General features: G+C 57.2%; 2 protein-coding genes and 1 long non-coding RNA gene across 7 annotated transcripts in view; 2 read left to right on the top strand and 1 right to left on the bottom strand.

Moving 5' to 3' along the window:
* NBEAL2 (neurobeachin like 2) overlaps positions 1-10,245 on the top strand; it is a 30,082-nt gene extending 19,837 nt beyond the window's left edge. For 2 of the 3 annotated variants that reach the window (XM_063661235.1, XM_054481917.2), the window contains 29 exons: positions 125-210; positions 383-898; positions 1,494-1,672; positions 1,772-1,931; positions 2,182-2,319; positions 2,402-2,761; positions 2,844-2,993; positions 3,120-3,277; positions 3,432-3,556; positions 3,649-3,784; positions 4,291-4,451; positions 4,552-4,868; positions 4,970-5,065; positions 5,447-5,571; positions 5,656-5,796; positions 5,964-6,094; positions 6,213-6,322; positions 6,421-6,538; positions 6,640-6,737; positions 6,808-6,924; positions 7,549-7,638; positions 7,725-7,834; positions 8,009-8,181; positions 8,300-8,394; positions 8,613-8,729; positions 8,826-8,984; positions 9,063-9,211; positions 9,532-9,667; positions 9,762-10,245. In XM_063661235.1, coding sequence (XP_063517305.1) covers positions 125-210; positions 383-898; positions 1,494-1,672; positions 1,772-1,931; positions 2,182-2,319; positions 2,402-2,761; positions 2,844-2,993; positions 3,120-3,277; positions 3,432-3,556; positions 3,649-3,784; positions 4,291-4,451; positions 4,552-4,868; positions 4,970-5,065; positions 5,447-5,571; positions 5,656-5,796; positions 5,964-6,094; positions 6,213-6,322; positions 6,421-6,538; positions 6,640-6,737; positions 6,808-6,924; positions 7,549-7,638; positions 7,725-7,834; positions 8,009-8,181; positions 8,300-8,394; positions 8,613-8,729; positions 8,826-8,984; positions 9,063-9,211; positions 9,532-9,667; positions 9,762-9,863 — 4,553 coding nt within the window. In that variant the 3' untranslated portion in view covers positions 9,864-10,245. The remainder of the gene's footprint in view (positions 1-124; positions 211-382; positions 899-1,493; positions 1,673-1,771; positions 1,932-2,181; positions 2,320-2,401; positions 2,762-2,843; positions 2,994-3,119; positions 3,278-3,431; positions 3,557-3,648; positions 3,785-4,290; positions 4,452-4,551; positions 4,869-4,969; positions 5,066-5,446; positions 5,572-5,655; positions 5,797-5,963; positions 6,095-6,212; positions 6,323-6,420; positions 6,539-6,639; positions 6,738-6,807; positions 6,925-7,548; positions 7,639-7,724; positions 7,835-8,008; positions 8,182-8,299; positions 8,395-8,612; positions 8,730-8,825; positions 8,985-9,062; positions 9,212-9,531; positions 9,668-9,761) is intronic. The other variant, XM_063661236.1, reaches the window with a different exon arrangement.
* A 1,239-nt stretch (positions 10,246-11,484) lies between these two features.
* Positions 11,485-13,985, top strand: LOC134739097 (uncharacterized). Its single transcript, XR_010125599.1, has 3 exons — positions 11,485-13,044; positions 13,159-13,298; positions 13,416-13,985. It is a non-coding gene; the product is annotated as an uncharacterized LOC134739097 (long non-coding RNA).
* A 2,939-nt stretch (positions 13,986-16,924) lies between these two features.
* Positions 16,925-17,904, bottom strand: part of SETD2 (SET domain containing 2, histone lysine methyltransferase) — a 146,681-nt gene continuing 145,701 nt past the window's right edge. For all 3 annotated transcript variants that reach the window (XM_063661229.1, XM_054481903.2, XM_063661228.1), the window contains exon 21: positions 16,925-17,749. In XM_063661229.1, the coding sequence (XP_063517299.1) occupies positions 17,588-17,749 (162 nt within the window). In that variant the 3' untranslated portion in view covers positions 16,925-17,587. The remainder of the gene's footprint in view (positions 17,750-17,904) is intronic.

Here is a 17,904-nt window from a genome sequence, read left to right as displayed (position 1 = left end):
TGACATGTCAGAAAAACAGGGCAGGCAGGCCGGAAGAAGGAAGGTAGTGGCATAGGGGCCAGGGCTGGGCCCTGCCCTTCCTAGTCGGGTCAGTCCCTCAGGTCCCCCCAACCCATCCCCCCAGATTGCCTGCACCTCTCAGATCTGCTGGCTGTGATACAGCTGTCCCTCCAGGCTGACCTCAGCGTTCGCCTAGACATCTGTCGCCAGGTAAGCATGAGAGGTAAAAGCTTTGGGGGAGGGGGAGGGTGGCTTCTACCCTCTGGCCTTCACCTTGCCTGTCTCATGAGGGGTCTCTGGAGCCCTCCTCTGCAAAGGCCCTGGATGAGGGTCTGGAGCAGGCAGCTGGATGCATCCTCACTTGCTGTGCTCTCGCCTGCAGCTTTTCCACCTCATCTACGGACAGCCAGATGTAGTGCGGCTTCTGGCCCGACAGGCTGGCTGGCAAGATGTGCTGACCCGGCTATATGTCCTGGAGGCTGCCACAGCCGGCAGTCCCCCTCCCTCTTCCCCAGAGTCACCTACCTCCCCCAAGCCAGCCCCACCCAAGCCACCCACTGAGTCACCTGCTGAGCCTTCAGATGTCTTCCTGCCCTCAGAGGCCCCCTGCCCTGACCCTGATGGCTTTTACCATGCTCTCTCCCCATTCTGCACGCCCTTTGACCTGGGCCTGGAACGGTCTAGTGTAGGATCAGGCAACACTGCTGGTGGTGGCAGCAGCAGTGGGACTCTTACTCCAGCCAGCCAGCCCGGCACTCCTTCGCCACTGGATGGGCCGCGGCCCTTTCCTGCTGCTCCTGGCCGCCACAGCTCCAGTCTCTCCAATGTGCTGGAGGACGGCAGCCTCCTGGAGCCCACCATTAGCGGGGATGATACCTCAAACACCAGCAACCCACAGGTGAGGTGGGCCTACCCTCTGCCACCGCATGGTACCCAAGGGAGGACACTTCTGGATACAGGGCTGGCAGTGTAGCCTCTCCAAAGGTGTGGCCCTGTCTGACCAGGGTTGCAGCCACCGGTCAGGCCTATTGCTGTCCCCTCATAGCTCTCATCTGCAGTTGTGTTCCCAGAGGGCTCCTGGAACAGGGTGAGTCATGGTGAGCCACAGTGGGTGACACCAGCCAGGCTTCAGAAGGGCCCTCAAGAGAGCCTGTAGGGCAGAGACCTCACAGGGTCCAAGGGCAGCAAACTCCAATGGCCCTGCCCTGGGCTTCTGGGTTTGGGGATGGGCCTCTGCTCGTTCTATGTGAACTGCCTCATCTCCTCTTGGGAGTCTGGCAAGACCCCAGGATTCTGCCCGGAACTCAGGTAGTAGTTGAGACCCCTATACCGTTCTTCCAGGCCCTTAGTGCCAGGCTCACTGTTAGCCAAATGCTCTGACTCCTGGGTGGCTACCCCAGGCGGGGTGCTGAGTGGGGATGGGTGGGCGTCAGCCTAATTCCCTCCCTTAGCCGCCCACAACCCATGCCCACACCACCCACCTGTGCCCACAGCAAACCTCTGAGGAAGAGTTGTGCAACCTGCTCACCAACGTGCTGTTCTCGGTGACGTGGCGCGGCGTGGAAGGCAGCGATGAGGCTGCCTGGCGGGAGCGTGGCCAGGTTTTCTCGGTGCTCACCCAGCTGGGGGCCTCAGCCACACTTGTGCGCCCACCAGACTGTATCAAGCGCAGGTGAGAGGGAAAGTCTGGAGTGGGAGGGGCTTCAGGAAGCCTCGGGGGAAGGAAAGAAGATAGTCAGGTAGACCCTTGAGTTCCCCACTCACCCGCCAGCCTCCTGGAGATGATGCTGGAGTCAGCCCTGACCGACATCAAAGAGGCCCCCGTGGGGGTCCTGGCCAGCCTCACCCAGCAGGCGCTTTGGCTGCTGCGTCTGCTGCAGGACTTCCTGTGTGCTGAAGGCCATGGTAACCAGGAACTGTGGAGTGAGAAGGTGCGAACCCTCAGAGAGGCGTGAGCCACATGAATACTCATGTTCACGCAAGCCTGCAGGGATCTGGTCTGGGAGGTGGATGGGTACACGTGCGCAGGTGTGGGTGCATCAGCATGAATGCCTGTGAGCGTGGACTTGCCTGTGTGCACAAACCCTACCTGGCCCCCAGCGCAAACTTTACTTTGCTCCCTTTCCATGGACTCCTGGCCTCCCCTGGTGATGTCTGTTGGGAACCTGTTTTCTGTGGCAGCTCTTTGAAGGTGTATGCAGCCTACTTGATCGCCTGGGAGCCTGGCCCCACCTGGCCAACGGCACAGCTGATCTCCGTGAGATGGCACAGATTGGCCTACGGCTTGTACTTGGCTACATCCTGCTGGAAGACCCACAGGTGAGCATGGGGGCAGGGGGCGTGGGAGGTGTCGGGAGCTCCAAGAGTGGCTGGGTGCCACTCATCTCTCTTGCGCCCACAGCTGCATGCCCAGGCCTACGTGAGATTGCACATGCTGCTACAGACTGCAGTGCCAGCCCGCCGTGAGGAGGCCTGCTATGTGCTCTCCAAGCTGGAGGCTGCACTGGGGCGGGCGCTGAACACCTCTTCCTCAGAGTCAGCCACTGATGAGGCAGGGCCCCCACCTGCAGCTGCAGCAGCTGCAGAGCGCTGTTCCTGGCTGGTGCCACTGGTGCGCACGCTGCTAGACCGTGCCTATGAGCCACTGGGGCTGCAGTGGGGACTGCCCTCCCTGCCACCCACCAATGGCAGCCCCACCTTCTTTGAAGACTTCCAGGCTTTTTGTGCCACACCCGAATGGCGCCACTTCATCGACAAACAGGTGCCTGGAGGTGGGGGCCCAGGAAGAGGAGTGGGGGCTGGGGCCCACATCGAGCACTGTTCTCCTCTGCCTAATCCTCCAGGTACAGCCAACCATGTCCCAGTTCGAAATGGACACGTATGCTAAGAGCCATGACCTTATGTCAGGTTTCTGGAATGCCTGCTATGACATGCTCATGAGCGGTGGGCAGCGGCACCAGCGGGAGCGTGCCCAGAGTCGTCGGGCCTTCCAGGTGTGCCACCTGGGGTAAGGGATGGGAAACTGCTCCACACATGTGCCCAGGAGATGGCTGACAATGTGGAGAAATAGGGGTAGGACAGGCAGCAGCCAGGGGACTGACCTGTTTCCCCCACCCCAGGAGCTGGTGCTGGAACCTGCGCAGAGGCGGGCGCGCGTGGAGGGACTACGCTACATGGCAGTGCTGAAGCAGCAGGCAGCGCAGCACTCCACGGCCCTGCTGCACTGGGGGGCGCTATGGCGCCAGCTCGCCAGCCCATGTGGGGCCTGGGCGCTGAGGTGGGCCGGGCTTGGGGCAGGGTCGCTGTGGAGGGGTGGAGCTTGGTAGGGAGGGAGCCACCTGGAGCCCCAGACTGCCTTTGGGGTGAGGCCAGGGAGGGATGGGGGTGTCTACAGCCTTCTACCGACCCATGGCCTGGGGGACATTCTGCAGGGACCCTCCCATCCCCCGCTGGAAACTGTCCAGCGCCGAGACATACTCACGCATGCGTCTGAAGCTGGTGCCCAACCATCACTTCGACGCTCACCTGGAAGCCAGTGCTCTCCGTGACAATCTAGGTGAGGGAGTGTGCTGAGCTGGGTCCACCCAGTTCGATTGTCCCATCTCCTGTCCTGCCTTGCTTCAGCTGAGTACCCTTGGCCCCTTGCAGGTGAGGTTCCCCTGACACCCACCGAGGAGGCCTCACTGCCTCTGGCAGTGACCAAAGAGGCCAAAGTGAGCACCCCACCCGAGGAGCTGCAGGAGGACCAGCTCGGCGAGGACGAGCTGGCTGAGCTGGAGACCCCGTGAGTGGGGCCCTGGAGAGATGGGACTGGGGTGGTGGGCAAGGGGTCTGCTCCAGTGTGTGCATGCCTCTGTGGGATCAACTCCCTGAGTGTGTCCTCTTCTGCTGCCCGACTACATCCCCCTGAAGGGACTGTCCAAAGCCAGATGGTGGGTGGGAGAGTCTCCTAACAGGGCTGAGAGTTGCTCTTTTAACAGCCAGGCACCTGAGGACAGCACTGAGAAACACAAACCAGAGCAGGAAGGGGGCCCAGGGAGTGGGCAGGGGCTGGGTGAGGGGAGCAGGGGACAAGGGTTGGCATCCTGGCAAAATATTCAGAAGCCTAGTGGGTGGCAGGTGGGGGACAGGGGCTGGGACCAGTAGGTTCTGGATCCTAGGCAGCCCCTCCCCATCTCTGGGAGTCATGAGAATATATACCCCATGACTCAATGGCACTTGGATGCCCTTTGGGCTTGTGAAGAAGGAGGTCCCAGAGCCTAGAGCCTGAGGTGGGTTGCTGGTCTTTAGGATGGAGGCAGCAGAACTGGATGAGCAGCGTGAGAAGCTGGTGCTGTCGGCCGAGTGCCAGCTGGTGACGGTAGTGGCAGTGGTCCCAGGGCTGCTGGAGGTCACCACCCAGAATGTGTACTTCTATGATGGCAGCACTGAGCGCGTGGAAACCGAGGAGGGTGCGTCCTGGTGGTGTGGGTTAGGAGGATGGCAGGGAATGGCTAAGGTCTGGGTGGGGCTGGGGTGAGTGACTCCTGTACCTGCTGTTCCTCCCCATAGGCATCGGCTATGATTTCCGGCGCCCACTGGCCCAGCTGCGTGAGGTCCACCTGCGGCGTTTCAACCTGCGCCGTTCAGCACTTGAGCTCTTCTTTATCGATCAGGCCAACTACTTCCTCAACTTCCCATGCAAGGTGGGCACGACCCCAGCCTCATCTCCTAGCCAGACTCCCAGACCCCAGCCTGGCCCCATCCCACCCCACACCCAGGTACGGAACCAGGTGTACTCGTGGCTCCTGCGCCTACGGCCCCCCTCTCAAGGCTACCTAAGCAGCCGCTCCCCCCAGGAGATGCTGCGTGCCTCAGGCCTTACCCAGGTGAGAGCCCTGAGTGTGAGGGATGTGAAGTCGGGACCCTGAATCAGGTGGCAGTGCTGGACAGCCCACCCGGCTCACATCTTGTCTGCCCCTGTCCCCAGAAATGGGTACAGCGTGAGATATCCAACTTCGAGTACTTGATGCAACTCAACACCATTGCGGGGCGGACCTACAATGACCTGTCTCAGTACCCTGTGGTGAGGGTCCCACTCTGCACCCCTCCACCCCTGCCCCTCTGACCTGTCAGTCCTTGGTTCCCCCAAGTGTAGGTACCTGCCAGTGGGCCAAGCCCTGAGCTTGGTCAAGGGTAGGTGTGCCAGTGAAGACCTGGCCTCTGTTCCCTGCCAACCCCCAGAGGTCCCCAGCCTCACTCCCTTCCCCTCCCTGCCTAGCCTCTATTCCTCAAAAGGAATCCTGTTCCAGGACAGTCTGTCCTGCTCCCCTGTGACCCCTCTAAGTGGTGCTCCCCCAACCTGTGGGCAGGCTCTGTGCCCGCCTTCTTGAGGGTGTGGGCAGGGCAGGGTGGGCTGGTAGGCCATCAGGGCCCTCATGCAGCCCCTGCTCGGGTGGGCGGCCAGTTCCCCTGGGTCCTGCAGGACTACGTGTCCCCAACCCTGGACCTCAGCAACCCAGCCGTCTTCCGGGACCTGTCTAAGCCCATCGGTGTGGTGAACCCCAAGCATGCCCAGCTCGTGAGGGAGAAGTGAGCATGTGGGCAGGGCTGGGCTCAGCGGGTAGGGAAAGGCGAGGGGAGGGCTTCTGCTGACAAGTCCAACTGTGGCCCCAGGTATGAAAGCTTTGAGGACCCAGCGGGGACCATTGACAAGTTCCACTATGGCACCCACTACTCCAATGCAGCAGGCGTGATGCACTACCTCATCCGCGTGGAGCCCTTCACCTCCCTGCACGTCCAGCTGCAGAGTGGCCGGTGCGGCCCAGGGCCTGGTGGGCAGACTAGGGGGCAGACATGGGGAGGAGGCTGGTCCTCCCCACATCCTGGGCCCACCCCTGGCTCCCTTCTTCCCTCCAGCCACAGCATCTCCCTCCCTGTCTCCACTCTCCCCACCTCACCTTGGCCCCGTGCCCCTCCCCCAGCTTTGACTGCTCCGACCGGCAGTTCCACTCGGTGGCGGCAGCCTGGCAGGCACGCCTGGAGAGCCCTGCCGATGTGAAGGAGCTCATCCCAGAATTCTTCTACTTTCCTGACTTCCTGGAGAACCAGAACGGTAGGTGTGAGGTGCTCGCACTGGAGCGGGCAGGTGTAGGGATGGAGAGCAGATGGTGGAGTGGCCAGGGGGCAGTCGGGATGGACAGGGAGACAGCTGACCCAGTCCTCTGTGCCAGGTTTTGACCTGGGCTGTCTCCAGCTGACCAACGAGAAGGTGGGCGATGTGGTGCTGCCCCCGTGGGCCAGCTCTCCTGAGGACTTCATCCAGCAGCACCGCCAGGCTCTGGTGAGGAAGCAACCACAGGCAAACGGCAGGCAGCCGGGGTTCTGAAGGTCATGGGGGGTCAGCGGTCCCTGCACTGATTGCTGCCTCCCTACTCCCAGGAGTCGGAGTATGTGTCTGCACACCTACACGAGTGGATCGACCTCATCTTTGGCTACAAGCAGCGGGGGCCAGCCGCCGAGGAGGCCCTCAATGTCTTCTATTACTGCACCTATGAGGGTGGGCAGTGCGCTGGACTCCAGTCAGGGCCAGGACAAGATTAGGTCGGGTGGATGCAGAGGGCACGCAGGGAGCCCTGACTGCTCTGCCTGCCTTCCCAGGGGCTGTAGACCTGGACCATGTGACAGATGAGCGGGAACGGAAGGCTCTGGAAGGCATTATCAGCAACTTCGGGCAGACTCCCTGTCAGCTGCTGAAGGTAAGGCCAGCTTAGAGGATAGTGGCCAGGGATGCCCATGCCATGGTGCTGACCAGCCACTTACCCACAGGAGCCACATCCAACTCGGCTCTCAGCTGAGGAGGCAGCCCATCGCCTTGCACACCTGGACACTAACTCACCTAGCATCTTCCAGCACCTGGACCAACTCAAGGCATTCTTCGCAGAGGTGAAAGGAAAACAAGACCTCAACTTTATATTCTGTGAAATGGGTTTAACCCCACTGTCCTTACCAACCACTTGGGGCAGATGGGAATCCTAATCAAGGTCACTGATTTCAAGGCACCTTAGAAAATGAGCTAAACATGGGAAGAGTATGGGGGCAGGAGGGGCGCCTTCTTCATCAGGGCCAGGATAAAGTGTTGACTCACCTAACAAGCTCTGAAAGCCTTAGGGAGATCAGGAGGGAGGAGATCTGTCCTTGGACCCCTTCCATCGCCTTCCTAGACAGGAACCTTCCTGAATGTTGCTCCCGGGCCTGACTTTTTTTTTAGGTTTCCCTCTCTTCCTGCCTTTGGGCTAGGGGGACAAGGAATAACGGGGTGAGAGGACCAAGGTTGAAACTAAGTGTGATACTCTGGAAGCATCTTCCATGTCTGTACCAGCTTCTCACCCACTTTCTGAGATGCCCTCCTAAAGTCTCTGCCTGTTTCTTGGAGGGAACCTCTGCATCTGTGACACCTAGTCTGTGACCCCTGGGGACTGAGGGTAAAGGAAGGGATGATGCTTCAGGGAGCAGATAGTGTAATCTGATAGTACTCAGGCATAGCTAGGCCTGCCCTTGCCCCTGCAGGTTGTCAGTGATGGTGTACCCCTGGTGCTAGCCCTGGTCCCCCACCGGCAGCCCCACTCCTTCATCACCCAGGGTTCCCCAGACCTGTTGGTAAGTGCATTGTGCAGAGCCCCAGCTCAGCTCCACTCCCCCTCTGCCTCTGCCAGAAACCCACCTCTGCCCCCTCCTGCCTGCAGGTGACTGTGAGTGCCAGTGGGCTGCTGGGCACCCACAGCTGGTTGCCCTATGACCGCAACATAAGCAACTACTTCAGCTTCAGCAAAGACCCCACCATGGGCAGCCACAAGTAGGACAGAGGGCTGTGGGTGGGGTGGGCTACAAATGCCCTGCACCTGGAATTATTCCCCTCCCTAATCAGAATGTAGGCCAGCTGCAGGGGAAAGGTCTGGCCAGGCTCCCCGAGGGCCTGGGTCTTTTCCATGTGGCCTGGCCTCACTTGCTATCCCCCTCACTGGGTCAGGACGCAGCGACTGCTGAGTGGCCCGTGGGTGCCAGGCAGTGGTGTGAGTGGACAAGCACTGGCAGTGGCCCCTGATGGAAAGCTGCTATTCAGCGGTGGCCACTGGGATGGCAGCCTGCGAGTGACTGCACTACCCCGTGGCAAGCTGTTGAGCCAGCTCAGCCGCCACCTTGGTATGAACAGCCTTGGAGCTGGGGAGAATGAGGCACGCAGGTATGGGGCCGGGTTCTGAGGCTGGCCAGGGTGGATGTGACTCCTCCGTTCTGCCTGTACCCTCCCCTTCCCATGCAGATGTAGTAACCTGCCTTGCACTGGACACCTGTGGCATCTACCTCATCTCAGGCTCTCGGGACACCACGTGCATGGTGTGGCGGCTCCTGCATCAGGTGTGCCTGGTGGGCAGCTCTGTGGGGTCCCCGTAGCCCAGACCTGCAGCCCATCCATCCCTCAGTGGCCTTCCAGTCCTGCCCTCATGTCTTTCCCTTCCCTTTGCTACCATGAGCAAGTCTGGGGCTCCATGACCCTCCAGCTCTCTAGTCTTGGACAAGGCCTTCGTTTCCTGAGCCTTAGGGGACAGTCCTAAGCCAACCCTGGTCCTCCACAGGGTGGTCTGTCAGTAGGCCTGGCACCAAAGCCTGTGCAGGTCCTGTATGGGCATGGGGCTGCAGTCAGCTGTGTGGCCATCAGCACTGAACTTGACATGGCTGTGTCTGGATCTGAGGTGTGTGTATGCATGTGCCCTGGGGAGGGTGAGTTTGCTGGGCAATCCCCCTGGAGCCCAGACTCCTGCCCAGGACCCTAAGTTGCCGTCCTGCAGGATGGAACTGTGATCATACACACTGTACGCCGTGGCCAGTTTGTGGCGGCACTACGGCCTCCGGGTGCCACATTGCCTGGACCTATTTTCCACCTGGCATTGGGGTCCGAAGGCCAGATTGTGGTACAGAGCTCAGCGTGGGAACGTCCTGGGGCCCAGGTATGGGGAAGGGGTGCCCAGCAAAGATGGAGGGGCAGTTGGGATCCTGTCCTTGCTGACACTCCCTGCTTCCTCCAGGTCACCTACTCCTTGCACCTGTATTCAGTCAATGGGAAGTTGCGGGCTTCACTGCCCCTGGCAGAGCAGCCTACAGCCCTGACGGTGACAGAGGACTTTGTGTTGCTGGGCACCGCCCAGTGCGCCCTGCACATCCTCCAACTAAACACGTAAGCCCCCCATTTATGGGTTCATGGCCCCTGAAGGTGGTGGTCATTGGTATAGGATAAAGGCCCTAGGAACCCACACACTATACATGTTTGTGGGCACATATTTCAAGGTTTGTTACCTGTCCCCTCATCTTCCCATGGGGAGGTCTTGCCCTGGGCCTCCGCTTAGCCACAGTTGTGGGAAATTTCTTTGTGTATAAGAATTTCAATTTAACCATCCTTAAAATGAGGACACAGAGGGTATATGGGATAAGGGATATCTGCTGGTCGCAAAGCCCCCTTGCAGTCGCAAGTTGGTGTATATCCCCTCTCCCTTCCAGACTGCTCCCGGCCGCGCCTCCCTTGCCCATGAAGGTGGCCATCCGCAGCGTGGCCGTGACCAAGGAGCGCAGCCACGTGCTGGTGGGCCTGGAGGACGGCAAGCTCATCGTGGTGGTCGCGGGGCAGCCCTCTGAGGTGAGGATGGGGCGGGGGTGGGGAGGCCCCTCGAACGGGGCGGGGCGCGGCGCGGCGGTCCCAGCTGATCCTACTCGACCCTTACTCCCACCAGGTGCGCAGCAGCCAGTTCGCGCGGAAGCTGTGGCGGTCCTCGCGGCGCATCTCCCAGGTGTCCTCGGGAGAGACGGAATACAACCCTGCTGAGGCGCGCTGAACCTGGCCAGTCCGGCGGCTCGGGCCCCGCCCCCGACGGGCCTGGCCCGGGAGGCCCCGCCCAGAAGTCGGCGGGAACACCCCGGGGTGGGCCGCCCTGGGGGGGTGAGCGGGGCCCACCCTGCCCAGCTCAGGGATTGGCAGGCGATGTTACCCCCTCAGGGATTGGCGTGCGGAAGTCCCGCCCCTCGCCGGCTGAGGGGCCGCCCTGAGAGCTAGCACTGGCGTCTGCGGCCGCGGCAGCACTTTTTGCACAGTCTGGGGCGGGGTTCCCCGGCTTCCAATTCCCTGTTTCGTCAAAGCACGAGGGCCGCCTGTGGCCTTAATTCTTAACGGCGGCCCCGGTTCTCCCTTCTCGGCAATAAACCAGGCCTAGTTTTGTAGCTGCTCCGTCTCCGAGTGTGCGTGCGCGCGCAGCGCCTCGGCCTGCCGTGGCCACCGTCCCAGTGTCGCCGTCTGAGACTGGCCTGGCTCGCGTTCCCCTGGCCCGTGACCCCCTCTGGGCCCACTCGCCCCCTTCCGCGTGGCCGTCGCTGAACTGGGGCCTCAGTTTCCCCGGCCGTGTAGCCCCTGCCCCGCATCTCGCCCCGGCTCGTGGTTTCCCCACGATCTCTTCATCGGGTCGCCTTCGCACGCCATTCGTCCACAACCGCAACCCAGCCAGGCGCCCCGCAAGCGCGTTTGCATTCCTTCGCCGGGCAGGGATGACAACACCCGAGGCCGCGCCCCTCCAGCTCGGCCCTGCTCCCTCATTGTCTTGCCTACTTCTTGGGCCGCCCCGTGGCGCCGCTGTGGTCTCGGGGTTGGGGGTGGAGGGCCAGAACCACCCCAGAGACTCCACGTTGTCTTCCCGGAGGGCTCGGTCCTGCCCTGCTGAGTGGATCCATCCTGGCGGCCACCGGTCAGGAGGAGTTGGGGGCAGAGCCCTTGCTGAGCGGAGGGAGCCGGGGTTGCCTCTCTGTCCCCCATCTCCAGACTCGCGATCCTGCGGGTGTTGTATGTGCTGGTGTCAGCGTGTGCGTGAGAAGTCAGGGGTAGTGTGGGTGTGTGGGGTGGTTGCATTGTGTGTGCGTATTCGTGGGCCTGGAGACCGGTGGGAGGCGGGAGGGGTTCCAGTCCCGCTGCTCAGAGTGGGCTGGGCGGAAGCCAGGCCTGTTTGCTGCTGTGTCCTGGTCACAGGCCCATCCACTATCCAGGATCCTGCAGGGCCCCTTAATGTAAGTGACTCAAAGGTACACACCCACATGTGGCAAGGGCCACCAGGTCACACCCAGTTGGCCACAGCACTGGGTTGCTGACTTAGCCATACACATGGGCACATGGTGTGGGATAGACCGGTACCCAATATGTGGTGGTGGATACTGGGGAGTTGGAGGGCCTTCCCGGGTGTCTCCTCCATTCCTTCTCCAGGCAAGCTCTCCTTAGTCTAGACGAGGAGCTTCTCTTCCCCAAACCTCAGGAAGTGGATCCCAGCAGATTCAGCCCTATAGGATCCAGGTAGGACTGAGTGGTCCTATCCTTTGAGTCTCAGGCCCTCTCTGAATTTCTGGATGAAGCAGGATCAACTAGGGGGTCTCTGGGCCCATATCCCCTATTCCCTCGCTGAACCCACCAGGGTAGCATTCCACCCAGTTCCTGATCAGGAGAGGGCTGGACACTGACCCTTGAGGAAGGAGTGCGAGCATGGTCACTGCAGAAAGTCCTCCTGCCTTGGAGCTTTAGGATGTTGGGTTCCCGAACTCTAGTTGAAAAGCCTGGTGTTGAGCCTCCCACTGGCCAGTACGTCTCTCCAGCCTGGTTCTGGCTAAGATGGAGCTAGAAGGCACGTCTCTCCTATCCTCCCTACCATCCCTGGACTCAGACCAGGTGTTTGGCAACGTCTTTGAGACAGGGTGGTTTCCAACCTGTCTTCCATCCTGAGCTGTATCTGACCCTTCTAATTTTGGCCAGCTGGGACCAGCTCTGTCACCTCCGCCCCATCTGACACAGGAGGAAACTGGTCCAGCCCTAGAGTGAATCAGGTTGAAGTGAGAAAAGGGGGACAGACTACCCCAAGGGACTGCCAGTGTCAGGCCTGGAGATTTCCCCCATATTCCTGCTGCACACAGCCCTTTTTGGACTGAGAGAAGCAGCTCCCAGCTCCCCTGCCTGGGCGCTGCCTAAAACTCTTAACCTCTTCTCCAAGAAACAGCCCCGGGAGTATTACCCACTAACAGAGCCATGATTCACAACTCTAGCCACAGCAAAGGCCTGGCCTATGTGGGTAGGCATCCGTTGATCCAGATCATGGGTACTGGGCAGGCTGGGAGGTACCCCAAGTGGGTAGGTCACACCCAAGTCCAGCCACAAGTTCTGGAGTCTCTGCCCTGTGTGCCCTGACTACACTAGATTGGGAGGACAAGTTGCTTCCAGGCAGAAGAAAGCAACAACACTTCCTTTCCAGTTCAGCTTTATTTTGCAAAAATTTACAAGGCCTCCTTTGCACAGAGATGCTTGTGGGGACCACATGAATCAATGTGCCCTCATAGTCCAGACTTGGTGGCAGAGACGGGACACAAGTGCCATGGTAGACAGTGCCATGGTCTTTCTTCCTGTGCCCTGGATAATTGGATTAAAAAAATTGGATTTAGTGCCGTGGTAGACAGGAGGTGCAGATGGACCCCAAAAAGGAAGAGATCAAGAAGTCTTCCCAGAGTAGAAGATTCTTGCCAATATGTCAGATGGAGAAGGGAGATTGGCAAGAACAGAAGTCTGGAAGGTTATGAGAACAGGGTGCATCTAGGAAGGACAAGGTGTCCAGAGTGGTAAGCAAAGGGTAAGAAGTAGATGAAAATGGAAAAATAGGCCAGACAGCTCCTGATGCTGTGGTATAAGCTTTTGACTCTACATAGTAGGGACTACTGGCTTCAAACCTTTTTGGCAACAAAGTTTAGGTGAGGCTACCCAGGGACCATAGCCTTTGCTCCTTGCTCCTGACCTGATCTGTCTTTTCTTCCACAGGTAAGATCCTGAGGAGGCAGGAGAGGGACAGGGAAGGAGTATGGGTAGGGGCAGGGGGAGCCCTGGCCCTCCTCCCCTTTCCTCCTGGAGCCTCCAGGGGTCTCAGGCAGCATCATCCCAGTCTACTGTACCCTCCTGGCCACTGTGGTCTTCGGTCTGCTTGCCTACGTGGCCTTCAAGTGGTAGGTGGTCTGGGCACTGCCCTGTGGCACCCCCTTCCCTGTCTGGACTCCCAACCAATTCCCTGTCTTGAAGGTGGGGGCAGGTTGGCAGGTCTTCTCCCTTTCTCCCCACAGCTGGCGCTCACATAAACAAAGACAGCAGCTGGCCAAAGCTCTAACTGCAGGGCTGGGAGGTCTCAATGACCAGATCAATGGGGATAGCAGTGTCTTCCTGGACTCTCCTAGCAGTCTGGAGCCCCGTGCCTCCAGCCAGGGTGAGCCCCTTTCCCAGAACTGCCTCACCACCCAGCCCTTGTGTGATCCTCATGTCTCCTGCCCCAGGACCACATCCTGAGCTTGGGTGCCGACTTTACCTTGATCTCCCTCTGCAGCACCAGGAGAAAGTGGAGCGGCTGTTAGAGGTGTCACGTGAACCTGACAAGGGTGGGCGGGGACTGGCAGACCATCTGGGCTACCGGGCTGAGGCTGTAGAAATCATGGCCCAAGGCCAGGTGTGAGCCTACACACTGCTGAGGGACTGGGCTATCCAAGAAGACAGTGGTGCCACCCACAAGGTGCTAGAGAATGCCCTGGTTGCCATGGGCCAGGAAGATGTGGTCCAGGTCCTGGGCTCCTAAGCTGAGGGCTGCTCTGTGGTGTCAGTGCTGTCTCCATAGCTTGGACTCTCTGAGCCTGCTCCGGTGCTCCCCTACCCCCATCTATCTTTCCCTTCGTGGGCTTCCTGGGGTTGCTGGGCTCAGCCTGCTCTGTTCTGGGGAAGAAAACCGAAGATCTAGCCACCATTCACTTCCCCTCATCCACCCATCCCCTCCAGAAGAGGGCCCAAGATATGGTGAGGAGTGGGCAGTGAGGAGTGGTCCTGCCCTTTGGATCCCTACTCCACCTCCTCTTATTAAGCCTCAGCTGGTTTTGCTACTTTTGTAACCCATATTAAAGGTGATTCGGACTTTTCTGCTGGCTCTATCTGGCTCCTTGGGCCTGTGAGACAGTTGAGTGGGTGGCTATGAGGCAGAGGCCCAGAAAAGGGGTGGGGGTCCCTAGGCTGTGGGAGGGCCCTCTCCAAGCAGCACCTGGGATGGCAGGCAGTGTGATCCTATAGAAGATGCATGGGCTCTGGAGGCACAGATCAGAGTTCATATCCTGCACCTACCATTTGCTGGCTTTATCATGTTTGGAAGCTGTTTTACCTTGCTGATTATTTTACCTTGGCATTTTGTCAACTTCCTTAGCTGGAGAACAATAAGTTTAAGTGACACATTCAGTAGTTTCCCCCACACCTAAGACTCCCAGGTTGGTGCTGAGGGACCCTGGGTTTGAGATCATTTTCCTGACTTGTTCTGTGAGCAGCACCAAGGGGAGGCCTGTTCCTCTAGACAGGAGGCAAGAAGCAGGCTGGTCCTGGGCAGTTAATTACCAAGGGCCTCAGGTCACCTCTAGATAAGAAAAAAGAAAACGCTCTCTTTACAAGACCTGAACTCAGGACAAGGAGTTCCAAATGTACTTCCACATTTGCTCATGTGGTTGCTACACACGCCAAGGACAGGTGGGTCTCCTGGGCAGCTCAGGACAAGGCAGGTGCAGCCAAGTCCATGCATATGCACTCCATGCATATGCCCACCCCAAAGGGGGAGGCAGGTAGGTTGGCACAATAAGTGCCTTTTGAAGAAGGTGCTATAAAAGACAAGCCTTGCCTAGGAAGGAACAATGGCTACCATCCTGGCATCTACCAGCGTTAAGTAGGCTTCAGAAGCACAGCCATCCAAACTCACTCAGAAGACATGGGTTCCAGTCATGGTCTAGGGGGGCCCAAGGTAGATCCTGTCCTTCTGCTGAAACGAGATGCAACTGAGATTGACTACTCTGTGAGTACCAAGCTCATCAGACTGGTGCTACTGCTACCCTCAGAAATAGTTGACCAGGGCTGCTTAACACTCTGTAAATCTTTCCCTTAAACTAAGGAAGAACCGGAAGTTTATAGCCACCTTCCTCCTCAGATGACCTCAGGGCAATAATCCTGAAGAATCAGGAGAGAAAGCAGGGAAGATACGCACCAGCTGCTGGAGACATCATAACCTGGAGCTTTGGGTCAAAAACATGCATTTGATTTGGTTGCAAGCAGCAGTGCATGTGGCTGTACCCCTGCACTGCAAACCCACTGAAAAAGAAATGCCCTCTTTCAATGTGCTTAAGCATATTAACTAAAATATTCTCTGTAACAGACATAATTCCAAGACCTTAAGAGGGTTGAGCAAATTACCATCTGCACATGTGATATAATAATATGCTTTAGGCCAGGCATGGTGGCTCATGCCTGTAATCCCAGCACTTTGGGAGGCCGAGATGGGTGGATCACCTGAGGTCAGGAGTTTGAGACGAGCCTGACCAACATGGAGAAACCCCATCTCTACTAAAAATACAAAATTAGCTGGGCGTGGTGGTGCATGCCTGCAATCTCAGCTACTAGGGAGGCTGAGGCAGGAGAATCGCTTGAACCTGGGAGGCAGAGGTCGCAGTGAGCCGAGATCGTGCCACTGCACTCCAGCCTGGATAACAAGAGCAAAACTCTGTCTCAAAAAAAAAAAAAAAAGTGCTTTACACAGTTTTGAAGGCTGCAGTATTATGAGAAAACAATAGCATGTCTAAGTTTAAAGTAAAGATTTTCCCCTCTTTTAACACTTCCTTTAATATGAAGATATTAGTAGAGTTACTGAACCTCTCTGACCCTTAGTTTTCCTCATCACAGTGCCAATTCCTGTGCCTCAGGACTGTGACCACAACCTGAGCTCTAAGTGCTCAGCACAGTGCCTAGCAGGCAGTGACTGCTCTAATTGCTACTCACCCTGCCAAAGATTTGGCAGGCCACAACCTCAAGAACACTGCTGCAGCGGGCAGAATAACCCTGGTGAGAAACAGGTGGGACCAACCTTTTTGCAAAGATGGGCCCCAGTCTGGCCTGAAGCCCTCAGCCCTCCTCACTGCCTAGATAACTGATCCAACAAGTGGGAGAGAAGTCCTCACCAAGTCCTGCATCTTCCTGGAAATGTTCACTATCATCATAACCTGTGCACTATACCTCTTTTATAGGGGTCCTATCCTGTCCTCTAGTGTCCAACCCCAGTGTTAGGGAGCACAGTGGGAAGCTAGGGAACCCAAACATCAAATGAGCATTTCAAACTAGGCGTCCAACACTTTGGGAGTCTAAAGCAGGAGCATTACTTGAGGCCTGGAAGTCAAGACCAGCCTAGGTAACATAGCAAGACCCTGCGTCTCTACAAAAATTAAAAAAAATATATTAGCTAATAGTCCTAGCAACTCCAGAGGCTGAGGCAAGAAGATTGCTTGGGCCCAGGAGTTCAGGGATGCAATGGGCTATGATCACACCACTGCACTCCAGCCTGGGCAACAGAGCGAGACCCTTTCTCCCCCCTCTCTCCCGCCCCCCCCCCCCAAAAAAAAGCATTCCAGTGGGCTCAGAAAATTCAAGTCCATGGGGGGAAAAAGATTCAATGCTTCTCTCCAGCCAGGAGAAAGTATCAAGGGAGAAGATAAATTTGCCTTTCTCTTGACTGATGATTAACCAAAATAAAGAAGCCTAGTGCCAAAGAGGCCCTAGATGCTGCTGCTTTTGCTCTGGAATGCATGTGCAAATTGACCCAATGCCTGAGCACAGCCAAAAGATCCCAAGCCTACAAGTGTCAGTCACCTGGCAAATGTCTGCCTCAGTCATAGTAGGACCTGTGGAGAATGAACAAGTCCTGTAATAAAATCCAATCACAGGGATTAACCCTGGACTTCACACACCTAAGGCCACTATCTCTCCTTCTTCCAGTGACATCATTACACACAAATACGCTTGATTAACTTTTAGGGAACACACATGCCAAGTTCTTTAATTGATTTTATTTTTTTACATAAAAAGTTCAGTAAAAATTGGATAAAGTAAAGTGATTTTAAGCAGTAAATCAATCTTATCAACATAGCACAAGGCTGGCCAAAACCACAAGGCAGCCTGCTTTGGAATATTTACATGATAACAAATTAAACCTTGCAGGAGAACTTAAACTGTCCTTACAAAGTCTTCCTGTGATCCTAGCATGTAGAGGCTAAAAGCAAAACGAAAACAAAACAAAAACCAGGAAAAAACAAATTATTTTCAATATATTCACATATACATTAAAATATAATACAGATCATCAGGGTAAAGGGTTGTGGGGTGGGGATGCGCATGGGTCTGTGCGCTGACAGCACCGCCAAGGAGGAGACCCAGGTTTAAGAGTGGAGTCAGGTCTGGCCAGGGTCTTTTCTAAGCCGTTGCACCTCTGATGGCTTCTAACCACATGCCAACAGCTCACAACTAGGTAATCACTTGTAGGTGGAGTTCATTTTTGTGGCCTTCGGTTGACATCTGCAGGGTTGAATTCCCCAGGGTGATGTGTCATCAGTAGCACAGTGCTGACAGGGGTGGGACAGAAAGGCCCACAGGATTTCCTCTCCCTAGAGTCTGTCTTACCTGACCACCCATCCTCCCACCCTGGCCCAACAGTCACTCTAATTCAGTGTCCTCTTTGGGTTTGTAAACAGCCCCAAACTTCTGCATGTACTTCTTAATGTACTCCTTGGTTTTGTGTTTCACATTCTCATTGCACTCCAGGTCCTCAGGATTCTTACAGTACTTCAGCTCCTTATTCATAACACCGTGAGTCAGCTGTCCAGGGCACAGGAAGAGAGACCACAGCCACCAATCAGAGCAGAAATGATATGAGGGGGAGGACAGGGGTGGTAATCCAGCCTGCTGCTTCAGGGCCCTTCTCACCAAGACAGGAAGTTAATAAGGGGGTAGATGTTGGGGCAGGCTGGTGC

This window comes from Pongo pygmaeus, chromosome 2 (assembly GCF_028885625.2).
Source record: "Pongo pygmaeus isolate AG05252 chromosome 2, NHGRI_mPonPyg2-v2.0_pri, whole genome shotgun sequence".
NCBI lineage: Eukaryota > Metazoa > Chordata > Mammalia > Primates > Hominidae > Pongo > Pongo pygmaeus.
Note: the sequence above shows the minus strand (reverse complement) of the source record. Positions and strands in the feature narration are given on the sequence as shown.